General features: G+C 34.8%; 1 protein-coding gene across 1 annotated transcript in view; it reads left to right on the top strand.

Moving 5' to 3' along the window:
• Positions 1–16,411, top strand: part of LOC106879818 (uncharacterized) — a 163,783-nt gene that overhangs the window by 94,276 nt on the left and 53,096 nt on the right. The window contains exons 6-8 of the mRNA XM_089362444.1: positions 5,422–5,596; positions 7,270–7,365; positions 14,299–14,474. Coding sequence (XP_089218570.1) covers positions 5,422–5,596; positions 7,270–7,365; positions 14,299–14,474 — 447 coding nt within the window. The remainder of the gene's footprint in view (positions 1–5,421; positions 5,597–7,269; positions 7,366–14,298; positions 14,475–16,411) is intronic.

The raw sequence follows: 16,411 nt of genomic DNA, 5'->3' as shown, positions 1-16,411 counted from the left end.
GGCTTTAGGGGTATTGTGAAAGGCCTAGTTGGAGGCCCAACTTTCCGAGTTCTTTTACAGGGCTAAGAAAAACTGAACAACCACTGCAATAAGTATGTGAATCTGAGAGGAGAATATGTTGAATAAAATCATAATTAACTGATCCTTCTGTATTTTCTTTTGCTCAAAACCAGGAACTTTTCAGTACCCCCTCATATATATATATATATAAGTTCAGAAATAGCAGCTAAAAAGCTGAGACTCCAACAGATAGCATTACTTGTAACTCACAAAGGCAAAACAAGAAGAAAAACAATGAAAACTAACCAGTCGAAGTTAATCATAAACGCGTTTCTGGATTAGGAGCGATAACACTCCATTTCCTTCATCGGTATGATATTCTAGTTGTAAATTCGATGGCGCTAGCAAAACTGTGCATGCATGAACGAGTGAACATCTAATTTATTAATTTATTAATAAATTGTTAATTGTTAATTTATTAATAAATTAATATATATATATATATATATATATATATATATATATCAGCTTTCCACTATAAAAATGTTAATAATGTCCCGTTATCTATCACATCTTTGAGTCATCACTGAAGATGGTGGTGGTGGTGGTGGTGTTGATGATGGTGATAGTTGTGGTGGTGCTAATGTTGGTGTTGATGATGATAGCAGCAACAGTCATGGTAGTATTACTGATAACTGTGATGGTAGTTTGGTAGTTTATGATAATAGTAGAGATGGTTGTGGTGGCAATTTTGATGGTAATGATAGTGGGTTGATAAAATAAGTACCAGTTAAGCACTGGGGTCAATGTAATCAACTAACACCTCCTTCTAAAATTTCAGGCTCTGTGCCTATAGTAGAAAGGATTATTATTACTATTATTATTAATATTATTACTGAGTGAGAGAGCAGTGCATGCCATCAAAGTGACACTGGGGTAAAATATACAAAGCCCAATATACCCATCATGACTACCCATCTGATAAGGGTACACCAGGCACATGCATCACAACCATATGTGCGCGACATGGTGATCTCATATCAAGATAAACGGCGCATGACCTTGCAGGTGGAGCCCAGTTAGAATTTTCTTCACGTCGAGTAGCCCATCCCGCTCAAAAAGTCCCTGAATAAGGGTTGTTTAAAGATGTTGAGCAAAACACCCATGTTTCCAAAGGTGAATTATGCAGACCCCAAAGAACTCCTCTCAACACATGGCTATGATGCTCCCCCACTACTTCTGCTCATGATCAGAGATGCACATATTGTCAGCCACCAAGGGACATGCTCAACTGGTTAAGGTCAAATAAATGACAAGCAAATCTGTGGTATTGAGCAGAATATTTGCTGTAGCCCATCTTTTATACCAAGACAAAACAATGTACATGATAACACTTCCAATCAATTAAGATCAGAAGCCATGAGAGCCACTGCCTGGTACTGCATCCGGGCATTTATTATTATTACTATTATTATCATTACTATTATTGTTATTATTATATAAAGAATCTTGCAAACCAAATCCAAAAACGAAATATATATATATATATATATATATATATATTTCGTTATATATATATATATATATATATATATATATATATATATATATATATATATATATATATATATATATATATATATATATATATATAGAGAGAGAGAGAGAGAGAGAGAGAGATAGATAGATAGATATATCCATACAAATTTAGTTATGTGTGTGTGTATATATATATATATATTATATATATGCATACATACATACATACACACGTGCACATACACACTCACACACACAATACACAATAACCTAATTAAACAATAAGGAATTCCTATGAATTAGAATTTGTTCTTTATCAAAATAAAGACACAAAAAAGAAGATAATTGCTGGTGTTTTAGTACTGTGGGAATAGAGCAAGATTGTGTGGGCATGGCATTATTCCTATTTCTTTCTTACAACTGAAAGGAATGCTGTTCCCTCATTAATATATATGTATGTATGTATATATGTATGTATGTATGTATGTATGTATTTCATGTATGTATTACATGTATGTATGTATGTAGGTATGTATGTATGTATGTATGTATTGTATGTATGTATGTCTGTCTGTCTGTATGTATGTATATATGTATATATGTATATATATATATGTATGTATTGTATGTATTGGATGTATGTATGTATGTATGTATATATGTCTGTCTGTCTGTATGTATGTCTGTATGTATGTATGTCTGTCTGTATGTATGTATGTTTGTATATATGTATGAATGTATTGTATGTATTGCATGTATGTATGTATTGTATGTATGTATGTATGTGTGTATATGTGCAAATTTGTATGTTTTGTTTTATATATGTATTCTCATGCATCTCATGCATATAGTTGCATGTTTAGACATGCTCGTATATATTTAAATGATAAACTTCTGGAAAGTTTTACAAATTTTAACAGTTCTAGTGATGGCTTGGACCTGTAGTCTTCAAATCAGTTTTCTCCTTTTTTGTTTTGAGAAGCCTAATTTCTCAAAATTGATATTTAGGCAGTGTGTTACGTATTTCAGTGCCCCAGTAATCACAGACATAAACCTGAACTTGTAATCTGGATAGAGTAGCTGTAGATTCCTCACTAGTTCAGCATAGGTATTTTCTTTTTTGCTGATCTTTAGCTTTATGTTAACATCCACTGGGCTAATTTCCACAACTGTACAGTTTCTCTTATCTATCCCAAATTACTATGTCAGGTCTATTATGTTAACATTTTATTGTGTTTTTCACTGGGACATTCCACCAGTACGCCTTCTTATTGTAAGTGGCTATGGTTTCTACTATACTATTGGTTATTTCTTTGGCCTTGGGGTTATCCTGCCAAAAGATCTCATTATACTGTGTCCTATAATCTACCATGTCTCATTGGTAGATTATACAGCTGCTTATGATGTGGATGGCATTTTTGGTGTTAGCTCCACAATGTCTGCATTGGTTATCACATTTTGCTGCTTTTCCTGCATGCCTGTCCCTTTTGTGCATTAGGTATTTGGTTGGAATTTCTTGTTCCTGGATTGCAAACACATACCCTTCAATATTTTCACTAGACTTCTTTTAAATAAACGTTTTTAGTCTAAAATCTTCTAGCTTAAACTATTGCATTGTTTAGATATGTGCTAATTCTATCTTTATTATTTTAACCTAAAACTTTGTTCAAATTGTATTTTAAACGAAAAATTCGTTAAAGTTGGTTTTTGCATATAATATTCCTGTTAGCTTATATTATAATGGACGTAGCGTTAATTATGGAATGTTTATATTTTTGATATTTTTAATAATATTTTTCTGTCTTAATATAATAAGTATTTTATATACATTCATTTGTTATTTATTGTTGGTTGATATATACATTCTTTTATTATTATTATTGTTGTATTTTGACCTGAAGATTAGCTATATTTTTGAATAGAATTGATTTTCGATAGTTTTAATCAATTTTAATCGATTTAAATTTTCTTTCTATTTGAAAATTGGTTATGTAACATGTGTAGTCGTTTTATTATCTTTATCTTATGATATTTACTTTCTATTATATTATACTTATTTATTGTGCTTTTACTTATTAAATTTTCTATATGTGACAGTATATATATATATATATATATATATATATATATATATATATATATATATATATACATACATATATATATATATATATACCAGAGTAAGCACATAAATGAAACACAAGGTGGAAAAAATAGTACTCAAATACCAGAGGAAGAGTAATATTCTTTATTAAAAAGCAGCAAAAAATCATAAAAACTGTTACTCAGAGTTTTAGATTACTGTTTGTCGGACAGTTTTGTTCAGAATGGAACAAAAATAAGCTTAAAAGCAAATATATACAATTAGTTTAATGGATGCACATTTGAAAATGGTTTTGTTTCATCGATCCTTTCAACTAACGGTCTTTTCAATGACTGGTTGCATGCAATGAACAAACTTCGGTATAAAATCACCTTATTATAAAATCGAAGAAAACCTTAAATCAAAAATAGCTTACGAGTGGCTGTGTGGTAAGTAGCTTGCTTACCAACCACATGGTTCCGGGTTCATTCCCACAGCGTGGTGGGCCGACCAAAGCCTTGTGAGTGAATTTGGTAGACGGAAACTGAAAGAAGCCCGTCATATATATATATATATATATATATATATATATGTGTGTGTATATGTTTGTGTGTCTGTGTTTGTCCCCTCCCCCCAACATCGCTTGATAACCGATGGTGGTGTGTTTACATCCCCGTAACTTAGCTGTTCAGCAAAAGAGACCAATAGAATAAGTATTAGGCTTCCAAAGAATAAGTCCTGGGGTCGATTTGCTCGACTAAAGACAGTGCTCCAGCATGGCCACAGTCAAATGACTGAAACAAGTAAAAGAGTAAAAGAGTAAACATGCACATAACTATATAGAGATATATCTACATCATAACATATATATGCAAAGGTATTGTTTATAGAGCCATTATGTATATGTAATGTACTCTTCTGTGATGGGTAAGATCGAGAAAAAAAGTACCCCATATGGTGGGAGATAAATATTATTTAATAGACACAATACATGTTTTTATGGACCACTAATAACTTCATATGTTGAAAAATAGCTCAATTTATTAGTTCATTATAATATGTGGTTTGTGCCTGATGAATATGTTTGAGGCACTTCTCAACATATGAAACTATTAGCAGCATATAAAATCATGTATTGTGTCTATTAAATGATATATATGTTTGTGTGTGTGTGTGTGTTAAGTGGAGAAGCAGTGACAAGTGACAATTCTGCAAACAATAATAACAATTATAAGCTTAAAGCATATAAGCAATCACTATGTATTGGCTAAAGAAAATAATCTAATACTAGAGCATATAAGCCCTTGATGGAAAAAAGTGCACATTAGTACGCATGCATACTTATATATATATATATATATATATATATATATATATATATATATATATATATATATATATATATATATATATATGCACATATGTGTTTGTGTCTGTATTTGTTCCCCAATACCACTTGACAACTGGTGTGGTTTGTGTACATTCCTGTAACATAGTGATTTGGCAAAAGAAACCAATAGAATAAGTACCAGGCTTAAAAAAAGAAAAGAGTACTGATGGTTGACTTATTCAACTAAGGCTATTTTGGATGACACTTTCCCAGGGTGCCATAAAATTGAACCTAACCCTAGAATTTTTAAGATGAACAGTTTAGCTTGGTTGGTCGACTGGCTGGTTGTATAAATGACAGTAGACAGATTTTCATGTGAACACATGAGCACGATCTATCTGTACAACAATGCTATTCCAGTACCATAGGAAAATGTTATTTTGTATTGTTTTATCTTATTTAATTTTAGATTCACACGTGTCTATGATTATACTGATTTTTATGAGAAGGTTTATCTTCTGAAGGAACACACTTTCAACCAAAGAACTCGATTAATTGACCTGCTTGATATAAGCCGCCAAGTTAACTACACCTTGATGTATTACCCCCGCATGGCCAAGCTGGAAAGTACAAGAAGCATCACTGTAAGTAAAGAAATTTTTCATACTTCCTCTGCGGTACCATGGCCTCCGACTATCATCTTGAGTTAACCAGTGACTTCTGAGTGAATTTGGTAGGCAGAAACACTCTACAAAGCCCTTGTGTGTGTGTGTGTGTGTGTGTGTGTGTGCGTGTGTGTGTGTGTGTGTGTGTGTGTGCATGTGTGTGTGCATGTGTGCATGTGTGTGCATGCATGCATGTGTGTGTGTATGCATAGGTGCATGTACATGTGTGCGTGTTGTGTGTGTGAGTGTATGTGAATGTGTGCATGCATACATGTGTGTGTGTGTGAGTGCGTGTGCATGTGTGTGCCTGCATGCATTGTGTGTGTGCGTGTGAATGTGATTATAAATTTGCCCATACTGCATCCATGCTTTCACTTCTACATATAGGTGCAAGCATGGCTATGGAGTTAAGAAGCTTATTTTGCAACCATCTGCTTTCAGGTTCAGTTCCACTGTGCAGCACCTTGGGCAAGTATCTTCTGCTATAGTCACAAAGCCTTGAGCTAGCCAATGCCTTATGAGTGAATTTGGTGGGTGGAAACTATGTGGAAGTTTGTAGTGTGTGTGTTGTGATTGTGCTTGTCCACCCCACCACTTAAGAACTGTTGTTAGTTTGTTTATGTCTCCATGAATTAGCAATTTGGCATAAGAAAGCAATAGAATAAGTACCAGGCTTAAAATTCTGTAATGGGCTTGATTTACTCTTCAAGGGAGTGCCCCAGCACGACCACAGTCAAATGACTGAAATAAATAAAAGATAACTGAGCTATTGAAAGTTAAGTGTTGATTATATTATCATTATTATTATTATTATTATTATTATTATTATCATTATTATTATTATTAAGGTGGCAAGCTGGCGGAATCATTAGCATGCCGGGCGAAATGCTTAGCGGTATTTTGTCTGCCGCTACATTCTGAGTTCAATTTCCACCAAGGTTGGACTTTGCCTTTCATCTTTTCAGGGTTGATAAAAAAAAAATACCAGTTAAGCACTGGAGTCTATATAATCAACTTACCCCCTTGTGCAAAGCTACTGGCCTTGTGAAACCTATATTATTATAAAAAACTAAAACATTGGCGTCTAAAGATGTTGGTTCTATATAGTTTTAGCCATGATGACTCCAACAAAACGAAAGTAAATAATTTTAGCTACATGGCTTGGCTGACATATTTTTGTGTTATTTTTTAATATTCATCTGATAGTGATGGTGGTGGAAGTGGACATGGTAGTAGTATCATGAAAGCATTGGTTATCCTTTGACATTTTAAAAGCACATAGCAAATATAAAACAAAGCAAAAAGAAAAGACACTCAAAATTTACTCTCAATAATTTTATAACTGAACATTTAAAAAAAAATATAGAAAAATTAGCTTCTACTTTGATTTCAAACATTGTTATCAATCAGTTCAGTTCTGTCTGTGATGTTGTCTGTAATGTTCTGGATTTTGGCTTCTAAAATTTGTTCAGTTGTTTACTAAATCTGTGAATTTTCAGACCCAGTAGATTTTATTATATTATGGTGAAGGTACATAAAATCATACAACTGTTTCATAATAATCACTGTTTTGTGCAATATGCAATATGCATTATATTTTTGGCAATGAATTTTTGAAACCTAACATTGATTCTAACTACTGATCATTTCAGATAATGAATAGGGACCTTATGGATGAGCACTACAGTATAAGAAACCGAATTCGTACAATCAACAAAAACATCAATAATATTAGAGTGCTACACACTGTAAGTGGTTATTATTTTTTTGTTTTAAATTTTATTTTAATGTTAAATAAAAATGCATTCATGCATGGTAAGTTCATGATGATCACTTAGTTCTCAATTATAAAGACCATCTGGGAATCAGTTTGTAGGAATAATGATTAGGAAATATTTCCCTTGAAAGGCGCAGGAGTGGCTGTGTGGTAAAGTAGCTTGCTTACCAACCACATGGTCTGGGGTTCAGTCCCACTGCGTGGCACCTAGGGCAAGTGTCTTCTACTATAGCCTCGGGCCGACCAAAGCCTTGTGAGTGGATTTGGTAGACGGAAACTGAAAGAAGCCTGTCGTATATATGTATATATATATATATGTATGTTTGTTTGTGTGTCTGTGTTTGTCCCCCCCACCATCGCTTGACAACCGATGCTGGTGTGTTTATGTCCCCATAACTTAGCGGTTCGGCAAAAAAAAAAAGGACCGATAGAATAAGTACTAGGCTTACAAAGAATAAGTCCTGGGGTCAATTTGCTCAATTAAAGGCGGTGCTCCAGCATGGCCGCAGTCAAATGACTGAAACAAGTAAAAGAGTAAAAGTGTATTACGCTCACTTAAAAGTCATTCCATATTCATCCATTTCCCTCTCTTTCTCTATCGTGTGTGCGTTCTCTTATATTCTTAAGAGAACACACACACAGTCTTTATGTAAGGAAGGAGCTGGTTTCTAACAGAGGTATAAAACTTCATCAGTGGAATGTAGAAAACAAAGACAATGTCACCTTTTGAACTTGGGAAAAGTTTTGTATATTTTTACTGTTCTACCTACAGATTGTATTTGTAACATGTGAATTAGCTAGTTGATTTTTTTGTTTTCTCAAAACCCTAGCTTTTCCAGATTGTTACTGAAACATTTACTCACAAAACCAAGTACATGAATTATTATTGGTATAAAAATGAATTTATAGTCTGGGTGTAGATGCTGAAGGCTTCAAAGAAATATTCACATCAGCAGGGCAGTGGACTTCTATCACAGTATATACGTTTCCTTGTTTGTCCCATTCAAGGATATCCAAACTGCTATGTTTGCACTTCATAGAAGTTTTGATGAGAATATTTTACCACTATTCCTTATGTTGATGTTAATTTACATTTTCAATAACAAGGGTGTTCTCAATATTTATCCCAGGACAGTCTTTTGTCCAGATGGCATTGTATTTTGTTTTAGTAATAACACCATGTCACATTGGGGGGTAATACCTTGGTGACATTTTTGAAGGGCTGCTGACCACATGTTTGATGTCTTCCACAAATATGTGAAATAATTGACATTTTCAATTGCATCTTGCAGTTCCAAGGACTTGACTGTCTAAAGAAATATTTTCTCTATATTTAAGTGCATTATAGACTTACTGAATTTTAGATGAGTTTATATTTCTCTTAATAATTAATAGAACTTAATCTGCTTAAGGGCTATGATTTACATTCCACTAATAACGATGTTTCTGATAGTGAAGTTAAAAAATGTGGAACATATTAGTTTCAGTAATCAACATATTGGCGTGTGCATACATGTGTACACACACACACACAAACACTTGCACACACAGATGTTGAAACACATACACACATACGCGGAAGTCAACTTGTGACAGAGTAAGACTATTCCCTAAAGAGATGATTGCTCTCTCTTTGAGCTTCCTTGTTGTAATGGCATTTCTGACCTTTCATCCATGACCTCTCAGATGACTATTCAGCCCCACTGTAGTCCCTCTACAAGGTTTGAAGTATAGCTGACAAAAAGTTGTAACTTCCACTGGATTGATCAGATCACTTTGTGAGATATAATCTCTGTGAACCACCATATGTCTCTTCAGTTCTGAAATTGATTTGCAGGCCCTTTCACCCACTGCACACACACACACTCACACAGCCCCCCCCCCCCCCACACACACAGAGGGCCTCCTTCTATCAGAGCTGACCATGCTATTTTCAGCTCAGCTACAGTAGCATCTCTGGTGGCTAAACAGACCTATACATGAGTGACAGTCTCTGTCACATAGAGCTCATCTGTATATGGTCTTAGGTTTGTGGAGTTACTGTGCTCTTTTTGTCAGGCTCGCTTGTCTACAACTGTGCTCATGAACCTCTTTTCTCCTGACTTGAGGTGCTCATTTAGGGTGCTCCTCCATATATATACACACACACACACATATATGCATACGAGACTTCCACATAGAGTCCATCTACCAAATTCTACTCTTACAGTGTTGGTCAACTCCAGTCTATAGTAAGGAGTATTTGCCTAAGTTACATTGAAGTAAGACTGTCTCTGATTGTTAACTTCTTAAGCACTTGGCAATGCTTGGTTTATTTTTGTTTTCAAGACATGTGATCCAATTTCAATTGATGTTATAGATTCTAATGGTTGGATTATTTTAATGTTTCTAGTGAATCTTTTTACATGACACAGTATTTACTAAGTTCAGCTTATTTGTAGCTCATTAACCTACATTTGCTGGAGTTGATTCAGTTGTTTTTATGGTCATTTAATATGATGAAAGTATTATTATGAGAATCAGGTCATTGACACATATAACCTATAAAGAACAACAAATGTGTGTGTGTGTATTTATGTTTACATACACACACACATATATGTATACACATTGTGTGTGTGTGTGTGTGTGTGGTGAGAAGTTTGCTTCCCAATCACATAGTTCAGTCCCACTCTATGGAATCTTGGGAAAGTGTCTTCTATTATAATTCTGGGCTGACAAAGCCCTGTTAGTGGATCTAGTAGTTGGAAATTGAAAGAAGCCTCTTGTGTGTGTGTGTGTGTGTGTGTGTGTGTGTGTGTATTGCTGTCTCCTTGCCTTGGTATCATGTGATAGTTATAAACAAGTGTCACCATTGTGCAGGCAGTGTCCTTCATTTCCAATATTCTGTGAAACTTGTCTGGTCATGAGGGAATATTACCTTATTTAGAAACAGGTGAGGGTTGGCAACAGGAAGAGCATCTAGCTGTAGAAAATTGACCTCAACAAATTCCATTATGGAAAAGTGAGCATTAAAACAACGGTGATGATGATGATAGTGTTGCCATTTTGACTGCTGATATCTTAAGTCACTATTAATCTGTGGAGACATGTTTTCTTTGAAGGCATGTGAACAATCTGCTTTGCTTTTTCTCCATCCTTTGGTGCTCATTAACACTAAGGCAATCTATCTCACCACTTGTGAGTTTTTAATGTGGCAGCATTCATTCCTCAGGTGTTATTTTGTTTGCATTATTTTTTCTCTTCATAATAGTTTACTTCTACTTTGTCCTAGCCTCAACAGTACTTCTACTTGTAATACATATTTAAGTTATCCTATTTGTTCAAAAACATGAAAATATGTATGTCCATTTTCCATAACATTTCTACAACGTTAATTATTTAATTGTTGATGTACATTTTTCATAATAGTGTTCATGAACTGTTACAAAGCAGTATCTAAAACATCCGTAACAGAATTGTTTATACAACCTATATTCGGTAACAACATGCTGTGGAAATGCTGCTGAATCATTTTACTTACAAGATTTGTTCACATCTTTTTTTTGTCCAAAAAGAAAATTAAATGCAATGAACATGTTATATCTGTGATCTAACTTTTAAGCCTCATATTTCTCTATTTTGTCTACCTGCTTCCCATCTCTCTCTCTCTCTCTCTCTCTCTCTCTCTCTCTCTCTCTCTCTCTCTCTCTCTCTCTCTCTCTCTCTCTCTCTCCCTCTCTCTCTCTCTCTCCCTCCCCCTCTCTCTCTCTCTCTCTCTCTCTCTCTCTCTGCATGTATGTATGTACTTGCATATGTGTAAGTGATATGTCTTATTGTGACAATATTTGTTTTCTGCATGTCTTGCTGTGACAATATTTTAAATAAATTGGAGACATTTTTACATTTACTGTCAACAGCACGTCCCAATGTCCCAATGTCCCATATCTCACCAATAAGAATGACTTCAATGTGTAAAAACCAGTGAAAAAAAATACTTTACTTGTAAACAAGTAAGGAATGACAAAAGAAAGATTGGTTGGCTAATAGTATAATGCCACAGTTAGTTCTGTCCAATCCATGTCAGCATGATGGATAAGCAGATGCAGACACAAACACTTTGTGAAAATGTATATCAATACATATTATATGCAGTCTATATGATTGTGCTTTGTGTTTATGTGCTTGACTAAAGACTGTTGGTTAAACCCTCCCCGTCCAAAAGATAAATGGTATTATGTTATGATAGTAACTTAGCAATTTTATAAAATAAATACCAGGTCGAAATTAGCTCAAGGGTCATTATGATCAATTTAATAACCCCTTGGTGGAGTGGCTGGGATGAGGTGGTGAAGCACGACCTCCGAACATTAGGCCTCACCAAGGCAATAACTTCTGACCGAGACCTTTGGAAATATGCTGTGCGTGAGAAGACTCGGCAAGCCAAGTGAGACCAAATCCAAGGCCTCTGCCAGGGATGTAGCCTACATAATTCTTCAGAAAAACATCAGGAAAAATCCTTTTTAATTTCTCTTTTAAATCCTCCAACACCTTATTTGAACTGGCTTAAGAACCTTTTATTTGTTTCAGTCATTTTACTGTGGCCATGTTGGAGCACCGCTTTTAGTTGAACAAATCAACATTTAGTCAAACACATCAACATCGGCTGTCAAACGATGGTAGGGAGGGACAAACACAGACACAGACACACACACACACACACACATACGATGGGCTTCTTTCAGTTTCCGTCTTTCAAATCTACTCACAAGGCTTTGGTCAGCCTGAGGCTATAGTAGAAGACACTTTCCCAAGGTGCCATGCAGTAGGACTGAACCTGGAACCATGTGGTTGGTAAGCAAGCTACTTACCACACAGCCACTCATGCACCTGAACTGTTTACATTAATACAAAACATATTAATGGGGAGGTCGGTCCCATAAATTAAATAGTTCCATCCAGTCTGCGCCAAATAGGTTTGTCATATTTTTTGATACAAAAACTTTGTCTTTCAAAGTTTTTCCATGAAATGTCATTGCACTTACCATTTTGCCCCAAAATCACAATGTTTCACTGAAATACCTCATGCAATTTTCGAAGTTCTTTTCCAATGTAGGCTTTCGTATTTTTCTCCGTGTTTTATCGTTAATTATCATGATATCACTACCTGTGTCCAACAGTAGTCTCATATTCACATTATTTATTTTTATGGAGAAAAATTTTCTTTTTTGTGCCTCACTTTGCATTTGTGTTGACAATGCTTTTTTCTCGAATTTGTTTTGTTGGACCTTTTTTGTTTTACCCAACAATGTGAATTCTTATGTCCAATTTTTCCACATCCAAAACATTTTAGATTTAAAAAAAAACAGTTTCTTTTAAAATGTACTTCTCCACACCCATAGCATGGTTTGGGTCTTGACTGTTGTTTTTTTTGTTATCTGTTACAGGTCAACACATATGTATATTTAAATAATCTTTTTCAATTTTTTGCTGCATCCTGCCATAAATCTATAATCCTTTGGCATTCTTCAGCCACTGCCTGTTGAGTTAGTTTCAAATCTTGTTCAAGTTTTGTCAATATCCGAGCCTGTATCTCTGCATCTTTGCTTGCAGTTAATCCTTGTACAAAGATTAGACATTTGAACATGCCCAGGGTTAATTCATTTAGCTTAGATTTTTCACATTCTCTGTTTATGATTCCAGCATTCTTTTTCTTTTTCCAGTTTCTTTTTTTTTTTTTTTTCAAATTCAAGCATTCACAGTAAATAGTGAACTTTTTTTATTGAATATTTTAGATAACAGGTTAATTGTTTCCTCAAAACAAATTTTGAATGGCTTTCTCGGCAGGATGTAATTACAATACTTTTCATGTTCTGTGGGTGATAATTTCCTTAAAAGAAGCCGTACCTTCCGTCCAGTTTCTACATTCTTCTTTGAAGATTCCTTCATACCTTCTACAGTATGCAGAAAACGTAGTCTCTTCTGGATTATAAGTAAATTCTTCAACTGAATTAGCAACTCTGTCTTCCGAAAATGAACCTGAAGTGTTTTTGGACTGCAACAATAATTCCAACAGCTGTTGATTTTGCTGTTGTTGTTGTAGTTGCTGTTGTACCTGTTGCTGTTGTTCTTGTTGTTGTTGTTGCTGTTGCAACTGTACCATGGAAGCTAATAGGTCTTCCATGCTAAGAATGTCCACAGTGAGCTTTGAATATCTCATCACCACTCTTACGTTGTTGAGTTTGTATACAGAGTACACTGTAACAGTGTTATAATACTACAAAAACTAAATCAGTAACAAACACATAACAAACTTCTATCTCTTCTCAATGACTGCCTTCATAAATGCAACTGCACACACCACACTGTACGTCACACTGTCAGTACGCATGCACCTTTATAAGGTTTAGAACAGTTCACTTGCTATCCCACAGGGGTGTCAGGATTTCACCAGAACTCTTTTTCAAGAAGTGGGCCATATGAGACACAGCTCATCAGCAGGCTTGTCATGCTACTAAAATAATTCAGAAAATCCCATGGTCTACATTTTGTCCATGACTATTTTAACATTCATCACATAACATAAAGCTGTCTTTCTATTGTATCCCCTCTCAGTCAATGCATATCTTAGTCTTGTAAGCTACATGGCAACTTCACTAGTGCTGGTGCCATGACGAAAGCACCCAGTACACTCTGTAAAGTGGTTAGCATTACGAAATGCATTTAGCCTCCTAAGAAACCATGCCAAAGCATAATGTAATATTCCAACTCCTCTGATCCTGTCAAGCTGTCCAGCTCATGCCAGTATGGGAGATAGACATTAAAAGATGATGATGGTATTGATGGTGGTGGTGGTGGTGGTGGTGGCAGCAGAGGCAGTGATGATAAAAATGATGATGATTTTGTTTCTTTTATTTTTTTTCAGTCATGTCGGTTAAAAATACAACATCTTTTTGAAATTGACTTTGCTACTGTTATAAAGACGCATTTGGCAAACAGGAAACCTTTTACAGAAGCAGAAAAAAGACAGGTGAGAAAATGGGCATCTGAAGTCAAGGAGCACATGTCAGAAATAGATGATGTTATGGAAGTCATCCACTGGTAAGTTGTACCAATACCACCAACATCATAACATACAGTAACATCATTACCATACAGTTAAGTTAATGTTAACATATTAAATGCTGGGAACAGTAAACAACTGACAAGAAATTTTTAAATTATGCAGGGATAAAAATTACAATATTATCTGTAACATTATTTTCAGTTTCCCAACAAATATGGAAGACCACTCTACACATATTCTAATATTATTCTGACCTCATCAGTAAAGCATAGATTTTAACATACTTGCTGAAGTACTAAGGAAATACTCTCTTTTACCCTGTTTTACTTGTTTCAGTCATTTAACTGTGGCCATGCTGGAGCACCGCCTTTAGTCGAGTAAATCGACCCCGGGACTTATTCTTTGTAAGCCTAGTACTTATTCTATCAGTCTCTTTTGCCGAACTGCTAAGTGACGGAGGACATAAACACACCAGCATCAGTTGTCAAGCAATGCTAGGGGGACAGATACAGACACACACACACACACACACACACACACACACACACACACACACATATATATATATATATATATATATATATATATATACATATATACGACGGGCTTCTTTCAGTTTCCGTCTACCAAATCCACTCACAAGGCTTTGGTCGGCCCGAGGCTATAGTAGAAGACACTTGCCCAAGATGCCACGCAGTGGGACTGAACCCGGAATCATGTGATTGGTAAGTAAGCTACTTACCACACAGCCACTCCTGTGCCTAATGTGAAATATATAAGATTTCACATTAGTTGGTATAGGTACATAAAAATGTTTAGAGCTTAATTTTAAAATGCCATCCTCATGAAAAACACTACTCGAATTAATGTTGACATACTTAATGTAAAGAGTATTAAAGAGTTTACAAGAAATAATTAATATGCAATAAAGAAAAGGGAACAGTATGAATTGATAACTATAATTATTAGTTTCATTTCTTGGAGAAATATGGGAGACAACACTGAACATATTTTTTGTATATCATTCTGACCTCATCAGTAAAACATAACCTTCATTTAATTTGCTAAAGTAGTTATAAACAAACCACTAAATAAATGTATAAGATTGCACATGAGTTGGAATTGGAATGTAGAATTGCTAGCTCCCTCCCACACACATCTCAAGCCAACTTTTTCCTCTTCCAGTCATTTCAGCATGTGGTGACCAACTAATTGAGACATGTTTATTTCTCTCTAATTTTTCCTCTCCCCATCTATCCTTTCCATAGAAGAGTGTGTGATTGAGGCATTAAAGACATCTTATTTTCCTGAGTGTAAATTTAATTCACTGTTTGTTTTTTTCTTTACCTCGTCTTCATGTTTTTCTTCTATTTTGAACCATATATATCCATATATGTGTGTCTATGAGTGTGTGTGTGTGTGTGTGTGTGTGTGTGTGTGTGTGTGTGTGTGTGTGTGTGTGTGTGTGTGTACTTTCCAACCATCTAATTTTGGGTTCAGTCTTACTGTGTCACACCATGGGTAAGTGTCTTCAATAATAATAATAGTAATAATAATAAACCCGAAATTCTCCCTGTCCATCCATCTGGGACCCCTGTATCTCAGTCTACATTTGCTCTACATAGACATATTATACCTTTTTGGAATCAGGATGATCCTGGGATTAAAAATCTGCCTTTCATTTAGTTTTTGAACATCCAGCATTGGGACCAGGTCTAGATGAGGATTTGTTATATGCTAACAGTTGAAAATTTAAACTTTAAAAGAACTCAAAAAAATTTGTAAACTTTACACAACCACCGTATGCACCATCAGTGGTATATTTTTCATAATTTGAGAAAATATTTTAATTTGTATCTTTGACATGGTTATGAGAATATTTAAATAATATGAGTGCTAAATATTAACCCTTTAGCATTCAGCTTTCTCTGTCGAATATAATGCTTGTTTATTCATATTGTCTTGAATTAAT

This window comes from Octopus bimaculoides, chromosome 14 (assembly GCF_046866305.1).
Source record: "Octopus bimaculoides isolate indiv1 chromosome 14, ASM4686630v1, whole genome shotgun sequence".
Taxonomy (NCBI): domain Eukaryota; kingdom Metazoa; phylum Mollusca; class Cephalopoda; order Octopoda; family Octopodidae; genus Octopus; species Octopus bimaculoides.
The sequence above is the reverse complement of the archived record's forward strand: the minus strand, read 5'-3'. Positions and strand labels throughout refer to the sequence as shown.